At 34.1% G+C, this 13,845-nt stretch overlaps 2 protein-coding genes across 2 annotated transcripts in view; one reads left to right on the top strand and one right to left on the bottom strand.

The window, feature by feature from the left end:
• LOC143149486 (uncharacterized) overlaps positions 1 to 4,925 on the bottom strand; it is a 95,476-nt gene extending 90,551 nt beyond the window's left edge. The window contains exon 1 of the mRNA XM_076316898.1: positions 4,733 to 4,925. Within this exon, the coding sequence (XP_076173013.1) occupies positions 4,733 to 4,791 (59 nt within the window). The 5' untranslated portion in view covers positions 4,792 to 4,925. The remainder of the gene's footprint in view (positions 1 to 4,732) is intronic.
• LOC143149488 (uncharacterized) lies at positions 505 to 4,665 on the top strand. The gene has a single exon (XM_076316903.1). The coding sequence runs from the start codon at positions 505 to 507 to the stop codon at positions 1,438 to 1,440; it is 936 nt and encodes a 311-aa protein (XP_076173018.1). The 3' UTR covers positions 1,441 to 4,665.
• Positions 4,926 to 13,845: the final 8,920 nt, after the last annotated feature.

Here is a 13,845-nt window from a genome sequence, read left to right as displayed (position 1 = left end):
CGATTTTCGAGCTCGATTGCCGAGAAACGTCGTCCAAGTAAATTTTCTTCACACAAGTATCGAACATTTAATACAGACTGTATAATTTCATTTCGATTGTCCAGTATTCAAAGTGACACGATGCTTGTAACACGCTACCTGGTGCACGTTACTATCATTTCTTCAAGGTATAAATTCTAGACGTTCGCAGGTAGTCGTGTAACGCGTAACACGATTCAAAGAGAATAACGATGTAGAAATATTTGTATTACATCACCTGGAGCAAAGTATCGAGTTAAGATCGGTACGATATCGTTTGATTTTGAAAGGTACACTGCAGCGAGAAATATTTCCCGATTGATTTCAACACACGTGTGCGAGTAACTTCTGCGTTACTATTTCGTTAATCTTTTTTGTTTTATCATCTCCGTCGCGCGATGAATCGATCATCCGTATAGAAAGATTCGCAAAGAAAAAAACACTGTGCGCAATATTTCAACCGGATAAAAAATTACACCTGCGATCATGTTGGCGCTGATTTTCCGGGGAGTGTTCCTCGTTGGTATACTCACCTGGTACAGCACCAGCGTGTGGAAATTGATCGACAACTACTTCAAGGATCAGTTTCGAAGCTACTTGGAGGAAGAGTATCGGAAGAATCCACGAATGAAATCCGATGTGCAGAGCGCCCCGGTCGATAAAATCGATCCCCTCGACGCAACGTTGCTTCCAAAGACGACGATGGAGACGATGCTTGAAACAACAGTGGAACCGACCGTAGCGACGATCATGGAAACGACAGTGGAGCCACTGCGGGACACCGAAGAAGTGTGTCGGTTGAACTCGTGCCCGGTCGAACTAGCAGAGAATGATTCATCGAGCGTGGAAACGACGATAAAGAGGAAGGACGAGGTGACGATGACAGGTGGCACTAGTGAAAACGATCCAACGGGGGGATCCACCGATAAAAATGCATTCCTGGGAACTGCCGCGGAATCGGAGCTGGAAAGTAGGAAGTCGACCGAAGACGAGGAGGAATCTAGACGACCCATTAATCACAACGACCGTGACCTCGAAGTCGAGAAGAAGAACGACGACAATCGTCGATCGGGATCCACGGTGTCAAAGAGCCAAAAGAAGAAGGCGAAACACGCGAAGAAGTCGATCGCTTCTAGGGACATTTCGTCGGACAAGTCACCGAAAACACGTAACGTGAAAACGATCACGTTGACCAAGCGAGATTTCATGTCCACAGAGCACAGCCAGGTCTCGGACGATGATTTCTGGGAGTTCGACGAAGATCCGGTCGAGAAGGAACCATTGGAAGGTATTTTGGTGTCCGAGTTGCCGTACAAACCGAAAGCAGATATAGGGAATTTGGAGAGAGTCACCGAGGATGAATACTGTCCCCTGACCTTGGAGGACGAAGGGTCTTGTGGAGAAACTGTTAAATGGCCTTGAAAATGATCCAACGTGGCTGGGTAAATTTAAGTGATTATTCAATCAGTCTACAGCGAGAAACGAAAACTAGTTTCCCTTCGAAGTTCTATAGGAGAACATCGGCGCGAGATTGCAATTATGTTTGCATCTATCCACCAATTACCGACGATGCCCCAACGTCAAGGTAATCGAGATATAATTTTGGAAAGAAATTCGAGTAATTATTTATAATTCCAACGATCTCGGATATTTCGATCGCTATAAAAGGGGGAAATGTTCGTGAGGTATTGCAGAGCGACGAACGGTGGTCGTTTGTTCTTGCTTCTTGAAATACAATTATGAGAAACCTGAGTTACGATACTTGTTTGAGATTTTTTTTTTGGTATTCGACTTCGACCATTACTTTTCGTTTAGGAACACTCGTGAGATTTATTTAATAATAATAATGATAATAATAAACGTTAGTACGAGCTCATCGACTCCAATGGTTTTGAAGTATGTTAAACGAGAAAGGTTTATGAACGTTGCGAAGTGGAAAGTAAAGGTCTGGATTAAATCGGAGTCAAGTTTGCATTCGACGACCATGCAAAGACAATAATTATGAATTGTAATCGTCTAGTGTTGTTTTTTCGATTATGTTTCAACGATTATAATTTCGAAATTAAGAGTGAAAGATTGTTAATTATCGTTTGAGGGTATTCGGTGATGTTCTTCCTCCTATATATAATACTTTGAGGTCGTTGAAATCTTTGAAGTCATTAGTGATGTGATTACAAGAACTTGTAAAATACTTCTGCAATGTTTTATGTTTTTACCGGACAGAGAAGAATTTGAAGGCTTACTTTCTGTGCCTTTATTTCCATTAACATTTATCTCATTTTGAACAATTTTTATTTAGCAATTCGTATTCCGGTAATCGCTTTCGTGAAAATTGCAACGTTTATCATACATTACCGTAGGAAAATTAAAATAATTGAAACTAAATGACACAATGATACCAAATTTTGTTAGGCTACTTTCGGTGCCTTTATTTCCATGAACATTTACCTCATTTTGAACAATTTCTATTTAGCAATTCGTATTCCGGTAATCGCTTTCGTGAAAATTGCAATGTTTATCATACATTACCGTAGGAAAATTAAAATAATTGAAACTAAATGACACAATGATAAAAAATTTTGATAGGCTATGGAAAGTAGTTGTTTCTTTTAAGGGAAACTTCAAAAGTGATTTGATAAAGTGGAAATATTATTTAAGATGCATGGAAGTGAGTCGATATTGTTGTTGATTTTTCACAATGGCTAATGATATCGAACTTTTAAGAGAAGCGTATATAAAATATGCTTCGTCCTTTCAAATAAACGTGTGACGCATTGTTACGAAAAAAGTTTCTAAGCAATTGCAATGCATGAATGAAGTCACCTTTAACGAAATGAAAGTTACTTTGAGATGATTAATCAACTGCTAATCACCGCGAAGAGGAATGAGAAAAACGATCAAGGTGTACTAAGCTAATATTTGTCACGAATTGAAATATTTGTACATTATGAATAAGTTTGTTATATATATTGAATAAGAAATCCTTTTCGGTGAATAATCTCGTGTAACTTGTGAGATATTAATTGTCCTAAATGCTGCATGGATTCAGGTAGTGCATTCTTCCATTCTGGCTTTAAAATCAATTTCATACGATTTCCTGGCAAAATACGTTGTTTTCATATATGCTTATAAACTTATCACTATGTATAATATATGGGGTGAAATTGAAATCGTGCGAGGGTGTGGGATCGATGGGTGTCCATAAAATGTGAAACGCGTTGTACAAGATTCATTTATCTACTAATCTCGCAGTACTTTACCTCGATTTTGTTGGAAATAATATTTCTTACATCTAATTGAACTCTATCTCCTCAAAAATTTCACAAAGTATTAAAATTCAAGTATTTAATTATTATTTAGTCTTTCTAGTACTTCAAACCGGGCGCATGTACTTTTGACAATTGTACGTTTCCGGTGTAACGAAAACTAATAAAAAATTTATATTTTTAATTCGATTTATCAAACGTTTGATTCGAAAGTGCCCGAACGACTTTCATAAATTACTAAGGATTGCAGAAACGTAAAGCGCTTTCCTTCAAAAACGAATACTCGTAACTGGGACAACATTGCTTGAATAAGGTCACGGTTTGAAAGAGAGTTGTCCTTTGACCTTGGAAATGAGGCCTCATATAAGGGAAACTACCAACTTGCCGCGAAAGTATAGAGAAATTGCGATCTATGATTACTATGCAAGTTTACGATTACGAGGGAAATTGAATCGCAGTGAGAGGACGAACGATGTAAAAGTTTTCTCTTGTATCTTGTCCACTTCGGCTTGTTGCAGTTTTTTTCGTTCGATAACTTATTATACTTCCGTACTCATTGTTCACGAGTTAATTTCACTATTGCCTGCAACTCCGTTATTGTTTGACCTGTACCATAACAAATCGTTTTCATTTGAACTCGTTACACTGCTTTGTAAAGTAGTGTCACATTACGTGAACGCTGTTAGCAATATATTTAAATACGTTAATTGCTCTTTAATTAATATTCTCGACTAATTCTAAGTAAATTTGTTAAAATTGTAACTTTGGTTAAGTAGAATTAAAACAGTCCAGTTACGAATAAATTAGAGGTAATTAATTCACAGCGACGAAATCCTGTTCATTTTACAAAATAAGTTCGGTCGTGTTTGTTGTGAAATTGCATAGTTGTTAAACACTTGCGCGTTTATACGAAATTGTTAGTGTTCGTACCGATCGTTCGAAAGTGTATTCTAGTATAAGAAACGCGAACAATGACTAATAGAATTTAAATGTAGATTTGTAATACTTGATTATTGTTTCGAAGTGGCTTTGAAACAATGAGTGTATTTAATAAGCATATTAGAATAATGAACAATATCAATTACACGAGTTAATAATTTATAACGTTTTATATAATTAATTGCAGTAAGTTACGATACCGTTACGATTTTGAAAACAATTTTTGTTATAAAGCGTTGGTTACACCAAACAAATTGCTGTTGAGCGAAACAGTTTATTAACTGCATCTGAATGTTATTTAAATCTTTCGTGTGTATCTTAATAATAAAATTTCACGACGATGAAAGTCAATAAATTTTAGAAAACACATACGTTGTTTACGATTCAATACGGGAAAATGAATGTTACAATTTTAATAAAATATTGAATAAACTTGCACCGATCTACATTTACATAATAATTAAGTAATGTAATTGATAAAAGTTCAGTGTCGTAAAAGATTTCATTACCTGTGTAATACGCAGTTCCATCCTTGGCGTTCATTTCCCTTAAAATAACGATGTAACATAAAATTTACATCGTTGAGTACAACGTTCTATTTTCACGTAAACCGTTTCACAGTCGACACTGAAATTAATGATTTACTAACGGGCAATCGAGCCAACGGTTAATGCAAATTAGAACACGGATAATGCAGCTAGACGCGAACGTGAATGCATATTAAGAAAATTCGCTCATTATTATTCAACGGAGAAAAGACTCGCCGCAAAGGTCGTCTGACGTTTTTATTTTTACAGAACGCATCTTTAGGTATCAATTAAAACGAACTGCTATCATAATTGCATAGTTCAGCACAAATTACGCATTTTGTTTAAAAGCCGATGAATATAAATTTCACAGACCCCTTGTTTTCGTGCAAGAACAATTTAACATTTGTTTGCTTCTAATTATAGTGGTAGAAAAATAATCAGTTCTAAATATTTATGTACAGGAATATTTTTCACCATTATACGAAAAGACATGCATTAACATAACAAGTGTGAAAGTACATTCAATATTGTTCCTTACAATGCATGGAACTTATATAGTGCAATTTAATTACACTAATAATTGAATTATATGCAAAAATGTATAATTTACTGATGCACATACTTAGGGAAGTACAGATACGATTGAAAAGCGAATTAACCAGGATGAAAGTTACAATATTTGATTTCTAACAGTCGTATTTATAAATAAAAAATGAAATATTTGCTTGTAATAGTTTGTTTTTTTAGTCAAATAAATTTTGGTGTATTTCTTAATTATTTTGACGTCTTCTTTTAATTTAAAGAAATTATTGTTATTACTTCATCAATATTTTTTCCTTTGCAATATGTTTCTACTTTTACTGTGGAATTAACACTTCTGTATTAATCAAATTAGTATTAATTCGACACTGCTGATTGTGAAGGAATAAGTTGTCGTAACGCTTGTTTCGTTTCTTATAAAAAGTTTGTTTTTCACTAAGGCGTACATCACCAGTTAAAGGTCCCAAGATAACCTGTTGAGCTATTAGTCAAACTAATTTCCATTCGAATGCATACAATGACCATCAAGTCTAAAAAAAGGCAACGTTTGTGAACGTACGAAGAATATTAACACGACTCTGTTAAGAGTGGTATGGAATTGCATCGAGCAATAATATTTCTCTTCGGGACATTATTAGGCAAAATAAAATTAAAATATTGTACACATTGATTTAGAATACTTTTAAATTGATTTCATGTAACTCGATTAATGACTTGTAACATACATTTAAACATAAACTGCTACTTTACTAAAATTCCAAGTTTAAATAAATTCTCAACAATTTGATTTAAATTCTTCAACTGATCTAAATTTATATTATACTCAATGCACTTATTCCAAAGTAATATTGTGCAGAAATCAATACGTATCAATAGTGCTCTTTGCAGATTCAACACGAACGTTATCGTACAAAATGAAGCTAAAGTGCGCTCATGTACAGTACAAGTAAAAAGTATTCTTACTGCAAGAAATTGAAATGATATGAATTACTATACTACATCTTCCACGTGACTGTGGGAGAATCGCACCGGTTAGCTGCATCTCTGGCCAGTAACACAAATATAAAATTGTTCGGTGAACGATTAAAAATGAACTAGCAAATTTTCCATTAAAAAATTGTTGCAGAACTTCTATAAATTCTATTGCATTCACATCTATTCTGCCATTGTGACCTTCCAGTTGAGCACAGTATAGAAAAAGATTTAAAATACGAATATAGAAAATGTAGTATTTTTGGATGAATCCAAATTTAATATTTTTGAAAGTAGTTTCTCAATTAAACAAAATTGATCAAAATTGCAGATGTACTAGGTTTAGGAAACATGGATTATTTTGAACATGATGGAAGATACTGGAGAATTAGTATTTGAACGAGTCTTATAGTATGAGATAGATATTGTGAACTCGATAAACGTATCACATACATGTGAACCTGATAAACGTGTGTGAAAACTTCGTACTCCATCAGAAGTACATCTGAATCACCTTTTGAAGGTGAGAAAATATACCACCTGAATTCATAACACATTTAGTATAATCAATACATCGCAAATTACAAGTTATAAATTAAAAAAGAACTTCTCTACCAAATATCAGAATATAGTACGACCTCGATAAATGTAAACCAGATAATCGCTGAATCTCAATAGGTGCATTGTGTCGTCGAGTGAAAGGAAAAGACCAGGTAGTGGGGATATACTGTGTAAGTGGGGATCCCTCTTATTGAATTGGTCACCTTGATCATTGTACAAACCTCAATACTTAAAGGAATTGTTAAATCTCTTTTTCTTACAATTATCAAAGTTCTTCTGTAGTTTTGTCTATTAAAAAACTCAAATAATGTAATTTGTTCACGTTAGTCTTTACTAAAATAAAACTATTCTTACAGACATTTCAACTCCTTTGATCGAATCATCTCATTGTACGAATTGATTCTCAACGATACTTCTCCAAGCATCAATTTTAATTGAAAAAAAAATACACATATAAACTGACCGATACTTCGCTATATTAAAAGTAGAGGTAATTATTCTGTGTAACGTAAAATAAACACGGACGAAAAATCACACCATATTGTTCACCAATTATGCAAGACGACAATCGATACGTGGACATGTGTGCATCATTTTATGTATCCATGTCCATGGTCAACGTGTTACATATACGAGTGGTGCAGGAAATGCGTACCTGCGACCTCAAACTATGTCTTATCGGAATGCACGTTGAGACTTAAGAAACATAACCCGCTCGAAGTATAAATAATAAATTCATTATGGTCTGTACTTGAAACACGAACGTGTTCGTTTATTTGTGCTAGGCACATCTGAACGCACTTCCTACGTTATGTGTTTTTAGTACCGGCTATGAATAAGCACCGATCAATTAATATGATTTATTATTATCCTGGAAACACCAACCTGCACGAATGAGTGTGCTATACGTGTAGTTTTTATTTCTTATCATTAATATGCGCAGAAAAGAAAAAACGACAATCACTTTGTGCAAAATGAGTAATCATTTTTCATTTTTCATTTCGCGATGTAAATTATTTTACGTCCTCTCTTAGTGAAATGTATATCACATCTGTCTTTGAAACGAATGTTTAGTTGAAAATTTAAAGGAAATCAAATCTGTTATTTAACATTTTAAACGGTACAATAATTATTAAACACTACACAGTCGGAAAATTTGTAGTTCAAATTGTAATGTTTCGAGTTTTCGATAATAGGAAAGCTGTGTTCACAGAATGGAGAAAGACTGTCCTGACGTTAGTTACTTTGTCGAGTTTGTTATGTAGCACACATTACTGGAAAAGAAGGATAAAAAACCTGCCACGAACAGAAGAAACCGTTTCTTAGATAATCGAGAAAATACAGCGGCAATGGCCTCGTTACGATCAGCAACGATTTCTCGCAACCACTTCCCGCATGCTTCGATTTCGATCAGTCTTTTCTTGCCTTGCATCTTTAGGAATACTTGTACAGACGCTAACAGGAAGAGCATAATTATGAAAATTGAGTCATCAGCACGTAAATATTTAATCGATACACGACAACAATAACATTAAAATGAGAAAACAACTAATTACTTTAGTAACGTATTGTATATTTCTAATAGAAAAGAACAATTTATTAAATAAACAGTTCTACCAATCGGTGCTTGTATTCGTTGTGATTTAATTTCGTGTAAAAACAGACGTCCATAATAAAGTACACGTTTTTAAATTGACTTAAAGTTTTGAAAAATACAATTTTGAAAAAAATTATCTGCTAGACATAATATTTGCTTTTTCAAATTTAACAATTGCTTCCTTACACTGTTTGTAGTATTTATAGTTTTGTAGTCGATGGCTTATCATGTATAATTACACATCTTTATTTTGTACAAAATATCAAAGATATAATTTGTCTCAAAAAGTAATGTAAGGTATAAAGATAATAATCTGATGAATAAATTTGATGTTCAGAACGATAAACGAAGAATTCTACTACGGATGAACAATGATCCCTCTATCTAGCTCACTGTGACGATTAATATTACATGTGACACGTATTCCTGTAAAGTACAAAAGTGTTCTCCCCTTTGAATGAATTTCTCTTTCGCTTCATGGATTGTAATGCTACTCTTGCTCAAACTGCGTACACAAACGTGTACTTACGGGCATTGCAAGAGTGCAACTTTCTTTCGACGTTAACAACATGCATCTCGTAGAGCATACTTTCTCAATTTGACAGTTTCAGAATCGAAATGAAGAAAGTGAGTACAGTACCCCCATCGGTTTCAAGCTTCACGACACACGGAAAGCGATTCACCGCATTCTTGATAATTATGGGAAACATGCAAATGGTCCATGAAACGAGAAATGCTAATTAGTCGAATCGCTGTTGGAGAAAATCTTTTCACTTTCTTCCCGCTGTTCTTTTGTCCGTGTTCTTTTTTCTCCTATTCAGTTTCAACGCCATTCTATTCACGCGAATCACACTTTAGTGTAAAAAGTATAATAAAGTTACTTTATTCTTGGAACATCTATTTCTTCGACAATAATATAATTCGTGATGGAAATAATACCGAATAGTTTTGACACCGTAGGATGAAAGTATCATTTTATATCCAATCAGATTAACGATGGAGGTGTCAAATAGGTTACGTATAAATTAAAAATAAATTTGTTCAAGACTATTACAATATTGTTCATCTATTCTACAGAGTGTTGCGTAAGATTTCTTTTTTAGAAGAATTAACTTCTTTTATCTCGAACTGAAGCCAAGCCTCTCATGTAACGACTAATGAGAAGAGTAGTATACCTCATGAATCAGCGAGAACAATAGTTTTAGGAATGACGCCCGATCAGTTATACGGAATAAAATTTGATGATTTATCTAGGAATTATTGTACGTGGAATATTTCGACGAAAGATTAAATACGCAGGTACTTATAAATAATAAAATCTCTTTGACCTTGTTTTCGAATGATAATGAATTTTGTGTTCTATCAACCTTTATTTGCTTATCTTTGCAAGAGCTACTCAAAATGATCAGATTGCATCTCAATGTCAATTTTATTATTGACATTTATATCGTTTCGATACATTTAGCTATCAGTTGATTTTACTGAAAATTTTGTTAAAATCCCTAGGGGAATCTTTACTAAAATGTTCAAATTGTAATGTTGATAACAAATATACAGATAAAGAATAGTGTAAGTAATTAGATTTGAAGTTGGTGCAAAATGTTTAACTAGGACTGTGCGAATATATAGTGAATGGTTAAGAATTTCTTTGTTCGTTTATACTAAAGTTTAATTTATTAAATGCATATGCACAAACGTAAGCAAAAAGAAAAAGGAATGCTATGTATAATTATCCTCTCCCGTAACACAGTTAATTATGCAATAAATTACGCAAGAGAAAATTGAATAGTTAGCATTCCAACGCAACAGGTTTAAATAGATCTTCGCAGTATATTGGACTTTATCACGTTTCGTATGCTTACGTTTGATAAAACTTTCATTTCAATCTTGATAAATTCTGATGTATCAAAAATATTTTGTACACAGCTCCAACTGTGTACAATCATCAAAATCATATTTTGATTTAGGAAACAAATGACATTAAATCGATAGTGGAACAATGTCTGAAATTAATTAAGTAAATAATAACGATTTGCGACACAGTTTTGAGCAAATCTAACTAAAAAGGGCAACATGTGACATTAATGTTTAACAATAAACTAACTGCAATTATTAAATAGATTATACAGGGTATTCACAAATTCATTGCAAAAATTGTGCGCTTATAACACTCGTTAAAAAATATGTATATGTGAAAATATATGAATATGTAAAAATAAAAGCGAAATTATGAAATTACAAAATTTAAAATCTTGCATTTATTACAGAGAATAAATATTGTCCTTCCATTTACCTCAAACTATCACTCGTCACCTTGTAATTTATAATAACTAATATTTTGTACATACATTTCGGAAACAAATAATCTAGTATCTAATAGAAACAGTATAATGTGTTTCCCAATACTATCCATTCCCATTTTCTCAAATTCTCAATAGATTTTAAATGTTTTGTTATGCTTCTTCACTTTTACCTCAATAAACTTGATTTGTAGAATGCAAAAGAGTAAACATATTTTAAATCTTAAGTAAAGTACGTGCAAACATTTTTATCTCTCTTGTTAATTTTAGATAATTTTTTATTTTACTGTTCTAATTACACATGCCTTTGAATCAAAACTCATATAAGAAACAAATATTTGAACAGAACGTTAAATAAATATGGAGAAAACTTGTTAATCAAACAGTAAAGGCTCAAAGGATGATACATGCAAAATACATCGTGTTATATAAATTTAAATGTCCCTATGTTACTCATCATTTACATAAGTCTGTTTCCCAAATGGAGTAAAATCGACTGATCGAGAACAATGATTTCCTGGTCAAATTTCCGGATTCTCGTAACAAAACATAACAGAACTGGTTACTTCTCGTACGGTAAAAACTGTTATGGTTAATTAGATCAAAACTAGATCCCTTGAAAGACCGACTGACAACCTGTTGCATGTGTTTGTGCGACCAATAGCATTTCCCCATACATATTGAATCGGCACTTATAATTGCTGTAATTTTTTATCAAAACTATAGTTTAATTTTTGTATGTATTTCACATATAAAAATATAAAGACGCTTTATATTATTATGATATAAAATTTTTTTTACTTGCAAAACATTGAGATTGTTTTTTAAAGAGTTTTATATCTGTACTATAATTTGTTTCGGATTGTTGAGGGAATAATTTAAAGAATCATGGATTTTTAATTATTCCTTGCCTGCTGTATGAAAATTCAATTTAGTACACTTTACTTGTACAGTTATTATATTTGTACATTTTCTTCTAACTGTGATAAGTCGTTAACTCGTGCATTTATAAATTATGAACTTTTATTGTGCTTGTTACAATGAATATTGATCGAGTATATTTAATTGCCAGTTATTAAAATAGATGCTCCCATAGGAAGCGTATAATTCGAAAATAATTGACGAAGCAAACCAAAAATAAAAAGTATGTATTTAAGCTCCTATTAATGGGATAATTAAATAACTCGTTTAAATAGACATTGTTTTTTTAATACAAGACACAGTTATTAACGCAACATATGATAAACTAATTGAAAGAGAATGCAAATTGTAATTTATATTAAAGAATAGTATTTTTAATCGAACACGTTTCTCGAGACGCGAAACATTCTCGCCCTAGGTATTCGATTACAAAATCTGTTCACGTTACGTAAAGCACATAAACGTGCAATGCGGGTCGAATTGCACACCGAAAATTGAGCACGTATGAGTGCAACGGTATCTCTTAAAATTTACAAATCACGTTCAAAGCGTATGTGTCTAAACATTTATCATTTACGCCCTCTAAAATTCTCGGTCAAAGATTCGCTAACAGCGATGAACACAAAACATACATAAATCACTGAGCAATTCAAACGGCTCAAACATTTTCTGGAGTTTTAAAATTCTGTACAATCGAAAAACCCTCAAATAGGAAAGTTCCTTATGAAAAAAAAATGTATCGATTAGTAGACAAATTAAAATACAATTACACAAAATTGAAGCTTAGTATGAAAATCGCAAAGATATATTTTACATACGAAGAAAAACTACCGAATAACACTTCACGATATTCAATCTACGTAAATATCGAACATTGATTTACTAAATGGTAAATTATTCGAAGAAAACTGTAACTAAAAATATTCAAAATAAACGCTACGAAATTAACGACGATTCAATTCGGAGCGTTTAATATTTCAAGCCCGTTCCGACAATTGAACACGACGCGAAGTTTCGTGATAATTGAACGAAACAAACTTGCAAGAGAACGCACAGAGATGTGGCCCATTACTACCTGTTGAAGAGGGGTCTACGGTAGAAATACAGCAGGACCCCCGGGTTCGCATTCCAGAAAGGAGGGACGGGAGCAAGAGAGACATGCGCCGGCACGCATCGTTTAGAACTAAAAAGGACCCCTTTGGGCCTGGACTGGAGAGGACCCGGATGCTTCGTCCTCCGAAGGACGGTATTGTTCGAGGCCAAAAGCACGGCCCAGTCGAGATCACCGTAGGGGAATGCTGGTAACTGATAGCAACTAACCTAACCTCAAATTCACGCAGCCGTCATAGGAAAAGGAAGTCACATACCTTGACGATCGTTCCTCCCGCGTTATTTACGGCGAGTAACAGTGTCCTCTTCATTCATCGAACGCAACGTTTCCCAGAAATCACCATACCACGCTTGTGTCAAAACACTCGGCTACACTCGCGTCACCACGGCGCATACTGTGCACAGTTTGAAAAGCTCGCGGTTAAAACCTGCTGGAATTCGTTGTCCTTTCGACCGGACACTTTTTCACACACGGAATCTCACATTCCCAGCTCACGTGGCCCGGACAGTCCAAGATGAGTACGAGACGCGACCGACAACAATTTAGAACTGACTCCGAAACGAGAGATAAATGTGACAGAGACGCTAACCGATGTGTTGCCGTTTGACCTGTCTCTGAACTGACCAATCGCCTTGCAGGTGGTATGCTATGATGTTTCTCGCTGCTGGGGGGAGGGGAACAGGAGGGAAAAAACCACCTGACGCGCAACCTTTTGGGGTCCGGCTAAAGATTCCAGGGGACCTCGAAGGGGTCCTTTCTAAACTATTGGGACTCAACAACGCTGGTTCTTAACCAACCGTCGATAAAGCAACCAGCTTATCCTTCGTAGATGCTTCAGAATGAAATTTCTTTGAAGCGAAATGGAATATTTATGTTTTTCGAAGAATCTTTGTATTTCAAAAATTATTTGGGAATGGATTTAGAATGACGTGTTAAAAATGAAAAATATTTCTTTTATAGTTCCTAGAAGGCTCGATGATATCTATTATCTCAACACTCGTGATATTACCGATTCAGCAAAACCTTTATAAATATTTTTATTATTATTTACATTCATTTTATTACAGTAATATTGTAATACTCTTTCGAG

The sequence above is a fragment of the Ptiloglossa arizonensis genome, chromosome 7 (genome assembly GCF_051014685.1).
Source record: "Ptiloglossa arizonensis isolate GNS036 chromosome 7, iyPtiAriz1_principal, whole genome shotgun sequence".
In the NCBI taxonomy this organism is placed as follows: Eukaryota; Metazoa; Arthropoda; class Insecta; order Hymenoptera; family Colletidae; genus Ptiloglossa; species Ptiloglossa arizonensis.
The sequence above is the reverse complement of the archived record's forward strand: the minus strand, read 5'-3'. Positions and strand labels throughout refer to the sequence as shown.